The sequence below is a fragment of the Rhinoderma darwinii genome, chromosome 9 (genome assembly GCF_050947455.1).
Source record: "Rhinoderma darwinii isolate aRhiDar2 chromosome 9, aRhiDar2.hap1, whole genome shotgun sequence".
NCBI classification, from domain to species: domain Eukaryota; kingdom Metazoa; phylum Chordata; class Amphibia; order Anura; family Rhinodermatidae; genus Rhinoderma; species Rhinoderma darwinii.
In genome coordinates this window covers 14,150,940-14,167,319 of record NC_134695.1, presented here as the reverse complement: position 1 = coordinate 14,167,319, position 16,380 = coordinate 14,150,940, and the positions used below count along the sequence as shown (strand labels likewise).

The 16,380-nt window shown below is 40.7% G+C and overlaps 1 protein-coding gene across 2 annotated transcripts in view; it reads right to left on the bottom strand.

The window, feature by feature from the left end:
- Positions 1-3,118: 3,118 nt before the first annotated feature.
- STX5 (syntaxin 5) overlaps positions 3,119-16,380 on the bottom strand; it is a 68,530-nt gene continuing 55,268 nt past the window's right edge. For both annotated transcript variants that reach the window (XM_075837296.1, XM_075837295.1), the window contains 2 exons: positions 4,306-4,427; positions 3,119-4,162 (listed from right to left, as the gene is read on the bottom strand). In XM_075837296.1, coding sequence (XP_075693411.1) covers positions 4,003-4,162; positions 4,306-4,427 — 282 coding nt within the window. In that variant the 3' untranslated portion in view covers positions 3,119-4,002. The remainder of the gene's footprint in view (positions 4,163-4,305; positions 4,428-16,380) is intronic.

Sequence of the window (16,380 nt, the reverse complement as noted above, 5' to 3'; positions counted from 1 at the left end):
GCCTGCAGTGCATCCAAACAGCAGTTTATGACCACTTCTTAGGTATTGCCGTAATCGGGAGAAATGGCTTTTCAAATGTTGAGGTGCTTTTTCTCCTTTATTCCTTGAAAAAAGTCCACTTTTAATCAGAAAAAAAATGTAGCATTTCAATTTCATTGCCTAATTCTGAAAAAAAAAACTGTGGTGTTAAGATGATAAATATACCACTCGATAAATTTCTTCAGGGGTGTAGTTTCCCAAATGGGGTCACTTTTGGGGGGTTTCCACTGATTTGGTCCCGCAGGGGCTTTGCAAATGTGACATGGTGCTGCAAACCATTCCAGCAAAACTTGAGCTCCAAAAGCCAAATGGTGCTCCTTCACTTCTAAGCCATGCTGTGGGTCCAAACAGCGGTTTATTGCTACATATCGGGTATTGCTGTGCTCAGAAGAGGTTGCGTTACAAGATTTGGTGTGCTTTTTCTCCTTTATTTACTGTGAAAATGGAAAAATCTGAGCTAAAACTACATTTTATTAGAAAAAAAATAATTTAGATTTTCATTTTCACAGCCTAATTCCACTAAAGTCAGCAAACAACCAATGGGGTAGAAATCCTTACTATACCCCTCGATAAATTCATTGAGGGTGTAGTTTCCCAAATGGGTTTACTTTTGGGGGCTTTCCACGGTTTTGGAAATGCGACATGGCACCCGAAAACCATTGCAGCAAAACTTGAGCTCCAAAAGCCAAATGGCGCTCCTTCCCTTCTGAGCTCTGCCGAGTGTCCAAACAGCAGTTTATTACACATAAGGTGTATTGCCGTAATCGGGAGAAATAGCTTTTCAAATGTTGGGGTGTTTTTTGTCCTTTAGCCTTGTAAAAATGTCTACCTTTCATTAGAAAAAAAAAATATTTAGATTTTCATTTTCACTGCCTCATTCCATTAAATTCAGCAAAAAAACCTGTGGGATCAAATGCTCACTATACCCCTTGATAAATTCCTTGAGGGGTGGTGTCTTTTTTTGAGTGTTTCCACTGTTTTGGCCCCACAAGACCTCTCCAAACCTGACATTGTGCCTAAAATATATTCTAATAAAAAAAAGGCCCCAAAATCCTCTAGGTGCTCCTTTGCTTCGGAGGACTGTGTTTCAGTCCATTAGCACACTAGGGCCAGAAGTGGGATATTTCTAAAAACTGCAGAATCAGGGCAATAAATATCGAGTTGCATTTCTGTGGTAAAACCCTCTGTTCCAGGAAGTTATTAAATATGAATTTCTGCAAAATAAATGAAATTAGTAAATTTCACCCCTACTTTGCTTAAAATTATGGTGAAACACCTAAAGGGTTAAGAAACGTTCTGTTTGCTGTTTTGAATACATTGAGGGGTGAAAATTTTAAAATGGTGTGATTTATGGTGACTTTCTAATATATAAGGCCGAACTGGTCCCTGGGAAAAATATCCTTTTGAAATTGTCTTGAATACGTGAGAAATTGCTGCTAAAGTTCTAAGCCTTGTAACGGCCTAGAAAAAGAAAAGAACGTTCAAAAATCTCCGAATCGATTGGATAGGTAAAAATATTCCAAAGTTATTACCGCGTAAAGTGACACGAAGGGGTTAAATCCGTTTTTTTTTTTTGTGGAGGGACACTTCTGATTGGTCATAAATTCCACAGGAAACAATACTTCTGTGGTGTGTCATCTGTATCGGTTTCTTATGGGATTGTTTATATAAATACAGTTTTCTAAAAATTAAAATGGTAGATGAATTTATTAAAATCGTATTAGATAAAACGAAACCTATGTACATACAAGAAAATGCTTTTTTCTTTTGGGAAAATCACGTGAAGGACCCATTGTAAGGTTGCTGTATATATTTAAAAATTTGGGATACGTTCCCTTTAAATAGGCTCTGTCACCAGTTTAGAACTGCCCTATCGCCTACCTAATCTAATAGGCGCTTTAATGTAGATACGTTTTGGATTCTTTTTTTTTTTTAAAACACCCAAAAAAATATTTTTGAACAAGTTACGGTCATTTTTAGTTTTATGCTAATTTGTTCTAAATGCCCAACTGGGCGTTTTTTTTTTACTTTTCATGAAGTGGGCGTTGTAAAGAAAAAAAGTGTATGACGTTGACCAATCAGCGTCATACACTTATCCTCATTTATGCCCAGCTTGTTTCACAGCACAGAGTGATCTCGCTCTGCAAAAACACGCACACAAACTGTGGCGTGGATGAAGGTAACCATGGTATTGAACCACTACAGATAATACTCAGATAATGAGGATATACTGCTATCATTTGATGGTCGGATTGTGCTGATCAATGCTGCGATAAACCGTATACTTTAAACCGCAGGTCTGAACGAAACCAAGGATTCCCACATATAACCACTGTTGAGACTGGACAGATTATGTTGAGTTGTGAACGAAGCCTTAGGTTTTTTGGAAATCAAGTGGAAAGAATTGTTTGATTCATCACATCAGATATATATATATATATATATATATATATATATATATATATATATATATATATATATATATATATATATATATGTAATTGGAAAAACTTTTTCCCAAAAATCCTTTTTTTAATGAATTTAGAATAAAAACTTAGGATGGGTTCACAAGGAGTTTTTGACGCAGAAACTGCACCGAAAAACACGCCAAAAAACGTCCGAAAATGCCCCAAACCGGCTCGCGAGAAAAATAAGGGACACGCCCTATCTTCGGGCGTTTACGCCTCTGACCTCCCATTGACATCAATGGGTAGCAGAGAAACCGTATTTCGCAGTGTTTTATGCCCGCGGCGCTCAATGGCTGCGGGCGAAAATCTGCGTGCAAACAGAGGAAAATCTGCCTCAAAATTACAAACGGCATTTTGAGGCAGATTTTCCTCCTGCAAAAGACTCCATGTGAACCCAGCCTAAAAGAGTGCCTGGAATTTTTTTGAAATCTGCTTGTTTTTTTTCTACATATTCTATTTATTTATTTTTATTACACACACACACACACACACACACACGCACGCACGCACGCACGCACGCACGCACACACACACACACACACACACACACACCTATAAATACATATACACAATAATAATTCAGTTAATAAACAAGCCAAACACAGGTCTCGGAGCTGAAATGTTTTGTATTGTTTTTGCATTCCAAGCTATATACAATCTGTACATTGTTTGAAGGTCATAGTGTTGACCCCAAATTCAATAAGGGAGAGGGGTTAAAGTCATACGTGTTTTATGGAATGTTAAAAATAACCTCCTCTCCAGGTCATTCAATCCATGTCCATTGGATCGTCCCCTGCAAGAGGGAAAATCTTTGCCTGATGTAGTAACTTTCAATAATTTAAAAAACAAACAAGTCAGTATGGAGATTAAAATAACAATGAAGTCTGAGCAGGGACCTGGCCGATTCTTGTAAATGTCTCGGATGATTTGGGGGGAGGGGGGGGGGGAAGAGTTCCAGTAAGACACTTCAGATAAGTCAGTCACTCAGTCTTTCTTCACACTTGCTCATACAATTCTCCAAACACTTCAAGAATGTTGGCAAATGTCACAGCCCGTGTAGATATAAACTGTTCACACACATCTACGTACATTTACGGGCAATAAATGCTATCGCACTCATTCCACCTTTCACTCTACACAATATATTCATACGATATACGAATGACTGTGTGCATATATATTTACATAGGCTAAAACTTCTTTATATGTATATAATGCTTATAATAAATCTATACATACATACCATTGATCCTTCCTTATGACACTATCAAATATGTGCACAGTTTATTCGAAGAATGTGCAGCCTATGGTCGTAGTAGGACCTTAGGATGCCCAACTGTAAAATATCACAACACGCCTCTGCGATGCCTCACATACGTACCCAGTCCTCTTAAAAACAGTGACGAATTCTGATATTCCTTTTTTGTAGGACTGGGCTGTCTAGAGGTAGCATGAAGAGTGCTGATAGTTTTGATTTTTTTTTTGGGCAATAGTCTCAGGCCAAAAAAACCACAAAGATGATGAAGAAAACAATAAGTAGAAGAAATATCTTTATCATGAGCCATCGGTTTGATGTGACAGATTGAAAATATTTCAGGATCTCGGAGTGTGCTGCTTCCACATTCAACTGCGTTTCTTCCACATTTCCATCAATTCTGAGAAAAGATAAATATGAGAATATGAGAACACAAGTAGAATATAGGAGAAAAAAAATATATAGAAAGAGGAGAGATAAGGAAAATATTAGTGAGGTAAATAGATGGCATATTCAGTTCTGTCTGGTTCTGCAGACCCTTACCTTTGTATAGTTTCCTCCTGCTCTTTTACCATGTGTGCTAACTGTTGAAAGATGGAGCCTAGTTCAACTATGGTGGATTCTATGTTCTGCATAGTGTCTGCTCGGCTCTGAATATATGAATCCTGAAAAAGAATAAAATGGTAATTGTGAAGTAGAAGAGATTTTCATTGTAAAGTATAAACTAACTGCAAAATAGGTTTATCACTTTAACCCTTTCACTGCCAAGGACAAATGTAATTATGTGAGGACATAAAATTTTGGCTATAAGGAATATTTTATACAGCCCACAATCTCAGCTTTTAAATTATACCAGGATCAAAGCTCTTGGTGCAATATTTGGCCTGAAGCACTCATTTGAAATCTGGGACCAAGATAAAAAGTTGTACTTTTTGGTTTTGTATCTGTATAAGGCTATGTTCACACGGAGTATTTTGGGGGAGGAATATCTGCCTCAAAATTCCGTTTGGAACTTTGAGGCAGATATTCCTCTCCCTGCACGCCGATTTTCGCGCCGTTTTTCGCCCGCGGCCATTGAGCGCCGCGGGCATAAAACAGCGAGAAATACCCTTTCTCCTGCCATTGAAAAAGACGCCGACGCCTCCCATTGAAATCAATGGGAGGCGTTCTCGGGCCGTTTTTGCCGAGTTTTGCGACGCGGTTTCCGCGTCAAAAAACTCGGCAAAATACCCCGCGTGAACATAGCCTAAGGGGGGAAAGAACTGCAAGTAACCGCAGGAAGAAAGATCACAGTTTGTTAAAGTCAGCTCCCCCTGTACAACCTTCCATGAAATGACCCTCTTGTTAAAAAAAAAAAAAATATATAAAAAATTTTCTTAATTTTTTTTTTTACTATAAAATAGGAAACGCTTCTGATTGATCCGGCCTCGGTTCCACCATTTTTTGCTCCCCACGGTGACTTCCGCAGTCTCAGACAATTGTGAGCTTTTTTGCAAATCTAAGATATACCCCCAACCCCCTCCACTACTGTTTGATAAGCGCTAATGACGTTGGCGCTGACTTACACAAAGCCGATAGAGGGCCCGATGTCATCAGCGCTAGTCAATCCTAGCAGTGGAGGGGGTGGCAGCGTGTCTCAGACTTGCAATGAAGCTCTCCATAGCGAAGTCTGACACTGCGGTGGCTATCTTGTAGAAAGGAAAATGGGGGCCCAGAATGCAGGGACAGAGGCTGGATCATTCAGGATTAGTGCAACAGGTAAGTTGACTATACAATTCCAATGTATATTCAAATTTATTTTCTTGGACTGAAAGTTCACTTTAATGTTATCACCCTCCTCTTACCAGGAAGAGGATATATCTGACTACATCACTACTGAGAAGATGAGTAGTTGAACTTCTTATCACCCCCTGCGACTAAATCAGACCATTTGTCGACTCCATTTTCTTTTGCCTCATGTTGGTTTTGCATGACCTGAACTTTTAAAGAGATGTGCAGATACATAATTATAAATGTGAGGTTATAGACAGGGGAAAATACGTCCCATAATTACTTACTAAATGGTAACATTTTGGGTAAAACGGACATGGAAAAGGATTGAGGAATTTAAGTTGACAAACCTAACTTTAGCAACCAGTGTCAGGCAGCTGCTGCCAAGGCAAATAAGATCATGGGTTGCATCAAAAGCAGCATAGATGCAAATGACGAGAACACATATCTTCCTCCTTATAAATCACTAGTCAGACCGCACATGGAATATGGTGTACAGTTTAGGCACCAGTGCACAAGAAAGACAAAGTAAGGCAGGTGAAAGTCGGGCAACACAATAATAAATTAAATGGGTGGGACTACAGTACCCAGAAAGATGATGAAAAAGTGGTATTGCATTTAGAAAAATAAATGGCGGACGGGTGAACTAATAACAATATATTAATGGTTAATAGAGAGATCTCTCATAATCTATTTCTACCCGGGACTGTTAACTATATCAAGGGGGCATTCTCTACATCTAGAGGAAAGAAGGTTTGTACACTGACATAGAAGAGGCTTTCTTTACTGTAAGAGCAGTGCGACTATGGTACTCTCTGCCATAATATGTTATGGTGAATTAATTGAAAGAGTTCAAAAGAGGCCTGGGAGGCACATGCGAGAAGAGTTGATGGTGGACGCTTCTCACTAGAGCTCTGCACTCCCCTGAGCATCAGAGCGGCTAAAATCAGCCAACACCAGCGGGACACTCACAATTTGTAACGGAAACTCCTCCGGACCTATCCTAGCTTGATTTGAAGGCAAAAGGTAATGCTAAAAAAAAAAAAAAAAAGGGGAGGCGGCATAACCACCAGAGCCTCTGCTATTTTCACCGCTCCGGACGTCGTGGAATCGCCATTACAACCTGCGGCCACCGCCCAACTACACAGAAACACAGAATTACACTCCCCTCAGCTAATGGAGCAACGTCTGGCCTCCAGTGCCGGCACTCCACCGGTCAAAAGTCCTAGCTCTATCCTAGATTTGTTTGGAGAGGACTCCTCGGATGGCTCCTCAATAGAGAAGAATGTGCCGGGTGTGCAGATTAGTGAAATGGACTCCGATGAAGCCGGAGGCTCACATGCATCCCCTCCATTGATGGTGGAGGGCTCCACAGGGTATCCAGGTGAAAAAGTCCTCATTGCTAGATTTTCACAATTGCTCCAGCAAGAATTGGAGAAAGCTTGTATTAAAATTACATCGGATTTAAAATCGGACTTTAAAGAACTTGATAGGTGATGGGATTGAACCATAGAAACTAAAATTGATGACACTGTTGCCACAGTGAATCAGCATACTTCTAGGATTGAAGATCAATATACACACAATTGGAAGTCGCTCATTGTAAAATTGAGGACCTTGAGAACCAGTCCCGAAAGGAAAACTTTAGAATTAGAGGACTCCCTGAAAATGTTTCAAACTTAGAAGCAGTAGTGCCTGATCTATTTAAGGCTATTCTCCCAGACCTACTATGATATTGATAGGATCCATAGAGCTCTAACTGCTCCTAGGGCTGATGGCCTACAACGCGATATTGAAGTAGTGAAGCCACACTACTATATGGTAAAAAAAAAAAAAAAAGGAAACTAAAGCCTCTCAGGAGAAAAAAAAAACCATACTACTGCGTGATGCCACGATTCAAATTTATACGGATATTTCTGCTCGTACAATTCAAAAAAGACAAAGCTTCAAACCCCTGTTTCAAATATTACAGTCCAAGAACATAAAGTATAGATGGGCGTTCATTTCGTCTGGTGTTTTCACACCACAACCACACACACAGCTTCTCTACACTCCAAGCTGGAGAGGACTTGTTGGAATCTCTGGGATTTCTTACCAAGGAGAGACAAATCACCTTGAAACCGCAATCTTCTCTACGAGATAATAATCCAACGGATACGATTTCGAAATTGCATCCCTGTGGAGCCTGAAGTCCAAGAACCGTTCACCCAGACGTCCAGAAACCTGAGTGACACGGACGGATTCACTTTCGGAGTTATTTTGATCCAGTAGAGATCTGTCACACTTTCATATAGAGTTTATTCTATTGTAACCGGTTTTATTACGGCAGAAAGTTTACCTCTGTATTGATTCTGCCTAACACAGTTTACTGCCAGCTCAGGGGAACCTGGCGTGTTCCCACCTATAGCGGTGTATAATGTTTGACTTAAGATTCAAACTATATTTGTCTCGATTAGATTATACCCTATTGGGTTTCCTAATGGGTTTTTTCATTTGGCTCTGGAGCCACTTGTTTCATTGACTTAGAGACCGTGTCATGATTTTTTTTTTAATTATTAATTTGTGCTTTTATTTAATAAAATATTATATTGACTAATTATTCACAGACAAAGTTTTTTTTTTAATTAACACTTTCTTACTTTACTGGGGGCTGCCATGTTTGATTTCATTTGTGTATGTGTCTCTTAACGACACATACACAGATGGAATACGGCAGCACAGTGATTAGGACACAATGAACGGGAGCCGTTCATTGCATCTGCCATCAGGCTCTGTACTGCGCAGGCGAAGTTCAGAGCCACCCAGTAGAGAAGCTGGTTTGTAGGGAAATAGCAGGTGCCATTATGAAGACCGGCTGCACTGCAGGTAAGGTGTGTGTGTGTGTCTGTCTGTCCCTCTCTCACAGACCCCCCCCTCGTGACCCCCGCCCCCGTGTGTGTGTATGTGCAGCAGTGCTGTGTGTGTGTGTGTGTGTGTGTCTGAGTGCATTAGAGCTGTGTGTGTAGCAAGAGTTGTGTATGTCTGTGTGTAGCAGAGCCGAGTGTGTGTGTAGCAGTGCTGTGTATGTCTTTGTGTAGCAGTGATATGTGTGTGTGTGTGTGTGTGTGTGTGTAGCAGAGCTGAGTGTGTAGCAGAGCTGAGTGTGTGTCTGTGTGTAGCAGTGCTGTGTGTGTATGTGTGTAGCAGAGCGGAGTTTGTGTGGAAAGGACTCAACATTTCTTTATTTACACGTGTTTTTTTAAAGCGCGTGTGTACAAAAACGTTGTATGTACTAACAGCGCACTTTACCAATTATGTAAATAAAAAGCGTAATCAAGCATTTTTTATGCTGTTTTTGGCACATAAAAAGCGCAAAAAAAAAAAAGTGTCAAATACACGCCATGTCAACCTGTCAACTGAAAAGTCATTCACTTCACTTTCATCATTCTACGGGTATGTTCACACGCAGTGTTTTCAGCAGTTTTTCAGGCCGTAAACATCCCAAAAAAACGGCTGAAAAATCGGAAGCAGAACGCCTACAAACATCTGTCCATTGGTTTCAATGGGAAATACGGTGTTCTGTTCCGAGGGGCGTTTTTTTACTCGGCCGTTTTCCAAAAACGGAACGTAAAAAGACGCCAGCCAAAAAGAAGGGCATTTCACTTCTTGGGACGTTTTTGTAGCAGTTTTTCATTGACTCTAGAAAAACGGCCGTAAAAAACGCAGCCAGAAACGTGAGTTAGATTAAAAAATGGCTGAAAATCAGGAGCTGTTTTCCCTTTGTTTAGTAAGCATATGAACATACCCTTAGCGTTTTGGTTTGTCCTATAGCTTCTGCCAGCTGTCATTTGTACAATCACTCCCAAAATAGCAGCCGGACACTGTTTAGCAATTTGAGGACACCTTTTCCTGGCTTGTAGGAGGGGGGTGAGATTCCCTCCCACATTTACGGCAGCTGTGAGTCAGGTTGCTTTGCCTTATTCACCTTGCTGTAATTCTGGTAAGTGCTCCATCTGGTGGCCAACATAGGAAAACATGTCAAATTATTATTACATTTTTAATACTTTCCACCATGTGGAAGAAAAAAAATAAACTACAGTAAAAAAAAACGTAAAAAATATGATCGAAATAACTAACTTACTTAAAAAAAAAAAAGGTTTAATTCGCGACACATTCCCTTTAAATGACCATCCTGGAAGAATGGCTTTTTGTTTTTACCCTTTTTTTTCCTCCTGGTTTGTTTTCCTTTTTACTCGATCTTCTAATTGTGTCACCTGTGTTGTGAAGTTTGATTATATCTGCCATCTCTTTAGGTCATATGATGGCTAACATAACGCTGTCATTTAAGATCATTACACCATGTACAAGGCTTCAATAACCCAGTGAAGAGAAGAAAGGCCTTTCGTTATTATTCTATGCATTGTGATGTTGGATTTTTACAGGAGTTTGATTTTTCTTCCAGATCTAGCCCTGGTTTTATGCATCCCGGATTTCCGACTTATTGCATGGCCTTGGCGGGTGAGAAGAGAGTGGGCATATTTTTCCACGAACCGTACACCTTCTGTGCATCAGACCACAGTTGCGAATGCAGAGGGCAGGTACCCCCCAGGTATCTGGAACTATTCATGACGAGCAGATCACCCTTGTTACTTATTATGCCCCTAATACTAGACAACTTCCTTTCTTCAAACGCTTATTTCGAACTTTGTCCCCGCACCTTGTAGTCAGTCATTTTTGGTGACGATTCCAATGTCCCATTAGATCATACTTTAGATGGATCCTCTGATGGCAAGTCCTCCTTAACCCCCCTACATGTGGCTTACAATTGACTAGGCTACTGCGTTCACGATACGGTGGATGCCTGGCGTTCGATCAAGATAGTGCAAGACTATACTTACTTCTCGGTAGAATGCAATTCTAACTCAAGAAAAGACCATTTATTTTTGGCATCTAGACTTTTAGTTAGGCCTCATTTACACGAACGTGATATACGTCCGTGAGACTCGCGTGCTTTTCACGCGGGTCGCACGGACCTATACAAGTCTATGGGGGCATGCAGACGGTCCGTGAGTTTTGCTCAGCGGGAGTGCGCTGAAAAAAACTCCCGACATGTTCTATAATTCTGCGTTTTTCGCGCATCACGCACCCATTGAAGTCAATGGGTGCGTGAAAACCACGAAGGTCGCACGGAAGAACTTCCGTGCGAACTGCGTGATTCGGGCAAGAGCTGTCAAACTGAATGTAAACAGAAAAGCACCACGTGCTTTTCTGTTTACAAACATCCGAACGGAGTGTCTTAGACATGAGCGAACCGAACTTTACCGGGTTCGGCCGAACTTGTTTTGTCCGAACCCGGCAGGAGACAGTCACTGTGCAGGGTGCTGACAGAGTTAAACTGGTTAAGTACCCTGGACAGTGACTTCCGATTCCAATATACGTGAACGTGTAAAAAAAAAAAAAAGTTCTGACTTACCGATAACTCCCGGCTTCTTCCTCCAGTCTGACCTCCCGGGATGACAATTCAGTCCAAGTGACCGCTGCAGCCAATCACAAGCCAAGCACAGGCTGCAGCGGTCACATGGACTGCCGCATCATCCAGGGAGGTGGGGCCAGATGTCGAGAGGCGCGTCACCAAGGACGCGTCACCAAGGCAACGGCCGGGAAGTTCTCGGTAAGTACGAACCTCCTTTTTTTTTAAACAGGTTACTCAATATGGTGATCGGAATGCACTGTCGAGGGTGCTGAAAGAGTTACTGCCGATCAGTTAACTCTTTCAGCACCATGGACAGTGGCTGACGTCGACTAGCCTAATCTCTACGATGGCGGCTGCGCGAAAATCACGCTGCCGCGCATCATACACGGATGACACACGGAGCTGTCAAGTGCCTTTTGCGCACGCAAAACGCTGCGTTTTTTGCACGCGCAAAATGCACACGCTCGTGTAAATAAGGCCTTAGTGTCCAAAAAGCTTCCATTCCTTCAGTTCCTGGATCGAATGACGACCCGGTCTGTATGAGTATGGATTGTTTTTGGCTAAAACCTATGCATTTCCCAATGGCGTTTGAATGAAACTTTTCTAAATGACCCCGCTTAATTAATAGACTTAACCTCAAACCTTAAACTATATTTTGCTGAGAATAAACCTGAATATACATCTTTTTCAATAAATTGGGAAGCCATAAGGCCACTATTAGGGGGAGAACACATACAAATAGTTTCTAAACTTAAGAAACAGAGGGATTCCTTGCGGTTAGGCCCTATTCACACGACAGGGATACGCGGCCGTGTGACGGGTGTTCAAAACACGTCCGGCACACGGCCACAGCAGGAACAATAGACCCCTAATGGGGCTACTCACACGGCCGTCTTTAGACGGCCCGGTTAACCGGGCCGGCAAAAAACTGGAACATACCCTATTTTGGGCCGTTCTCCCGGCCCCCATAGAAGTCTATGGGGCAGAGTAAAGCACGGCTGTCACTTGGCTGTGATCCGAGTGATGGCCGTGCTTTCTAACGCTCGTTCGCTCTTCTCCTCCTCACAGTGCGAAGTGAATGTGAGGAGGAAGAGTAGGAGGAAATTTTCTTGTTCTCTACAGGAGCAGAATCCCTAATCCCCGACCACAGCGTTGCCGAAGCTGTGGCCAGAAATTCCACCCCATGAGAAGTCCCTGACGTCACTGTCCATATATGACTTCATGGACTTCTCCTGGAGCGGTCCCCTAATCCTGAAGCGGAATCCCCAGCCACAACGGGCAGTAATTCCACTCCAGAAGTTCCTGACTTCACTGTCCATATATGCAAAGGGCAGTGTGTGGCATTATCTACAGGGGAACTGTGGCATTATCTATAGAGGGGAGTATGTCATTTTCTACAGTGGGCAGTGCGTGGCAAAAAATTGGCAAATGAAATTCATTCGTTTTTAAAATGTAAAGAAAATAAAATAAAAAAATAGCGATACTGTAGGCGCTGCTTGGTTGATAAAAGTTGGTTTATTGCATAAAGCAAGGTAAACAGATTGCTACGCGTTTCAACGCCGGACTGGCGTCATCCTCAGGCAGATAACACATACAGTACAAGATCATGCATATATATACACATACAAGTGAACAGTGATAGGGCCAATTCAGTAAAAAAAAAACACGCCAAAAACGGGAAAGGTCAAAGAAACAACTCTTGTTTATAAAGTTGGAAAAAAAAAGTTGGAGAAAAAAACAAAAAAAGGCCAATGTGGCATATGGATGGTCCGTGTGTAGCAGTGTGACCAAACAGACATACATCATGTGCTAGGTAGGAAGCCCGTAAGTAACAGTCAGTTCATGTTAAAAAGCTAAAATAATTCATATTTAATATTTAATAAATTTCACCGAAAAAAGGAGGTAAATAGCGTATGTGATTAGATGAATATGATATAAACATGGAACATATAATATCAAAGACTCCTTACGGTTTATCGGATAGAGGGAGGTCACGCCTCCGGGAGCCATCACAAACAAGGACTTTGGAACGTACCATGAAACGCACAAACAAATGGCGTTGTATGGGCGTCATGACAACCATCATCGCAACTCATGAGGGCCAGATGTCCATGAAACGCACGGTGGACCTCAAACCGCACCACACGGAGCAAAGTACAGAGGGGAGATGAATGGTAGGTGCAAACCTATCTTTTTATATTAATAAACATTTGTGTTTCATAATCATCGCAATTAACCCCTTCAGGACTGAGCCTGTTTTGGCCTTCAGGACGAAGCAGATTTTTCAAATCTGACATGTGTCACTTTATGTGGTAATAACTCAGGAATGCTTTTACCTATCCAAGCGATTCTGAGATTGTTTTCTCGTGACATATTGTACTTTGTTAGTGAAAAAATTTGGTTGATAAATTCAATATTTATTTGTAAAAAACACCAAGATCTGGAGAAAATTTGCAAAAATTAGCATTTTTCTCAATTTAAATGTATCTGCTTGTAAAACAGATAGTAATACCACACAAAATAGTTACTAGTTAACATCACCCATATGTCTACTTTATGTTGGCATCGTTTTTTGAACATTCTTTTATTTTTCTAGGACGTTACAAGACTTAAAACTTTAGTAGCAATTTCTCATATTTTCAAGAAAATTTCAAAAGGCGATTTTTACAAGGACCAATTCAGTTCTGAAGTGGCTTTGAGGGCCTTATATATTAGAAAGTCCCCATAAATCACCCCATTTTGAAAACTGCACCCCTCAAAGTATTCAAAACAGCATTCAGAAAGTGTATTAACCCTTTAGGCGTTTCACAGGAATTAAAGCAAAGTAGAGGTGAAAGTTACAAATTTCATTTTTTTTTTTTTTACAAAATTCATTTGTAATACATTTTTTTCTATACCACAGGAGGTTTTACCCGAGAAATGTAACTTATTATTTATTGCCCAGATTCTGCAGTTTTTAGAAATACCCCACATGTGGCCCTAGTGCGGTCATGGACTGAAACACAGGCTTCAGAAGCAAAGGAGCACCTAGTGGATTTTGGGGCCTCCTTTTTTTTAGCATATATTTTAGGTACCATGTCAGGTTTGAAGGGGTCTTGTGGGGCCAAAACAATAAAGACCCCCAAAAGTGACCTCATTTTCGAAACTACACCCCTCAGGGAATTTATCTAGGGGTATAATTAGCATTTTGAACCCACAGTTTTTTTGCTAAATTTATTTGAATTAGTTTGTGAAGATGAAAATCTACTTTTTTTCTGAAAAAACGTAGACATTTTTTTTTTTTTCAAGGAATAAAAGAGAAAAAACACCCCAACATATGTAAAGCAATTTCTCCTGATTATAGCAATACCCCATATGTGGTAATAAACTGCTGTTTGGACCCACAGCAGGACTCCGAAGGGAAGGAGCACCATTTGGATTTTGAAATTCTGATTTTGCTGGTATAGTTTTCAGTGCCATGTCGCGTTTGAATTGCACTGGAGGGAACAAAATAGTGGAAACCCCCGTAAATTGACCCCATTTTGGAAACTGCACTCATCAAGGAATTTTTCTAGGGGTAAAGTTAGCATTTTGACCCCACGGTTGTTTTGCTGAATTCATTGGAATTATTCTGTAAAGGTGAAAAAAATCGACTTTTTTTTCTGAAAAAATGTAGCCATTTTTAATTTTTACAAGGAATAAAGGAGAAAAAGCACCCCAACATTTGTAAAACAATTTCTCACGATTACGGAAATATGCCATATGTGGTAATAAACTTCTGTTTGGACCCACAGCAAGGCTTAGAAGGGAAGGAGCGCTATTTGGCTTTTGGAGCTCAAATTTAGCTGAAATGGTTTTTGGGTGCCATGTCGCATTTGCAAAGCCCCTGAGAGGCCAAAACAGTGGAAACCCCCCAAAAGTGGAAATTAGAACCACTTCAAGAATCTATCTAGGGATATAGTGGGCATTTAGACCCCACAAGTATTTTGCAGGATTTATTAGAATTAGGCCATGAAAATGAATATCAACATTTCTTCCACTAAAATGTTGGATTTTTTTCAATTTTACAAAGGATAAAAGGGGGTAAAAGCTGCCCAACATTTGTAAAGCAATTTCTCCCGAGTACAGCAATACCCCATGTGTGGTCATAAATGGTTTTTCATTAGAAAGTAATTAACCCTTTCTGGACTGATCCATTTTTTTTCTTTTCCCTTTTAGTTTTTTCCTCCCCGCGTTCCAAGAGCCATAACTTTTTTATTTTTCAGTCAATAGAGCGGTATGATGGCTTATTTATTGAGGGACGAGCGTTCGTTTTTATTGGTACCATTTTTTGGTACATACAACTTTTTGAGCACTTTTTATTACATTTTTAGGTAGAGCGAAGGTGACCAAAAAAACAGCGATTTTGCAGTTTTAAATTCTTTATTTTTCACGTGAGACGCTCCATACATCACCCCCCACACTAAGACATGCTATGTTGTGGTGCGCGAAGGGGTTAATGCGCAGCGCATGGTGCGGAGTGAAAATTACAATTTTCCACTCATATGCCATTTTAGTGCACTATATGTTATGCCCAGTTTGTGCCACTGAAGACAAATACCTCATAAAATATTAACCGGGTTCTCCCGGGTATGGCGATGCCATATCTGTGGACGTAAACTGGTGTTTGGGCACGCTGCAGGGCTCAGAAGGGAGGGACGCCATTTGGCTTTTGGGGCGCAGATGTAGCTTGGTGGTAGTTCTGTTTGGGGTTTTACTGGTGTTTCAGTTTGTAATGTGGGGGCATATGTTATCTGTGCGGGGTACATCAGGGTATAATAAGAGGGTATAATAATGCAGTAAATAAATAATAATCCGCAGATATGTGGCCGGTGTCGCACTTATAAATGGTGCCCGAACTTATCCGCTTTTGGAACACTCTGCACATTTTGCATCGCCATATTCTGAGAGCCAGAACGGTTTTATTTTTTCACCACCGGAGCTGTGTGAGGGTTTAATCTTTGCGGGACAATCTGTAGGTTTTCATTGGTACCATTTTGGGGTACCAGAAATTTTTTTGATCACGTTTTATTCCATTTTTTGGCAAGCAAGGTGACCAAAAACCATCAATTCTGACAATGTTTTTTATTCGTTTTTTTTATGGCCTTCACCCTGGGCTATAAATGACCATTTTACTTCATTCTGCGGGTCGATACGATTACAGCGATACCAGATGTATATAATTGTTTTATGTTTTGCAGCGTTTGTGCAATAAAATCACTTATTTATAAAATAAATACATTTTTGTGTCACCATATTCTAAGAGCCATAACGTTTTTATTTTTCAGTCAAAAAAGCGCTGTAAGGGCTTGTTTTTTGCGTTACGGGATGTAGTTTGTATTGGTACCATTTTGGCGTACATGCGACATTTTGATCAC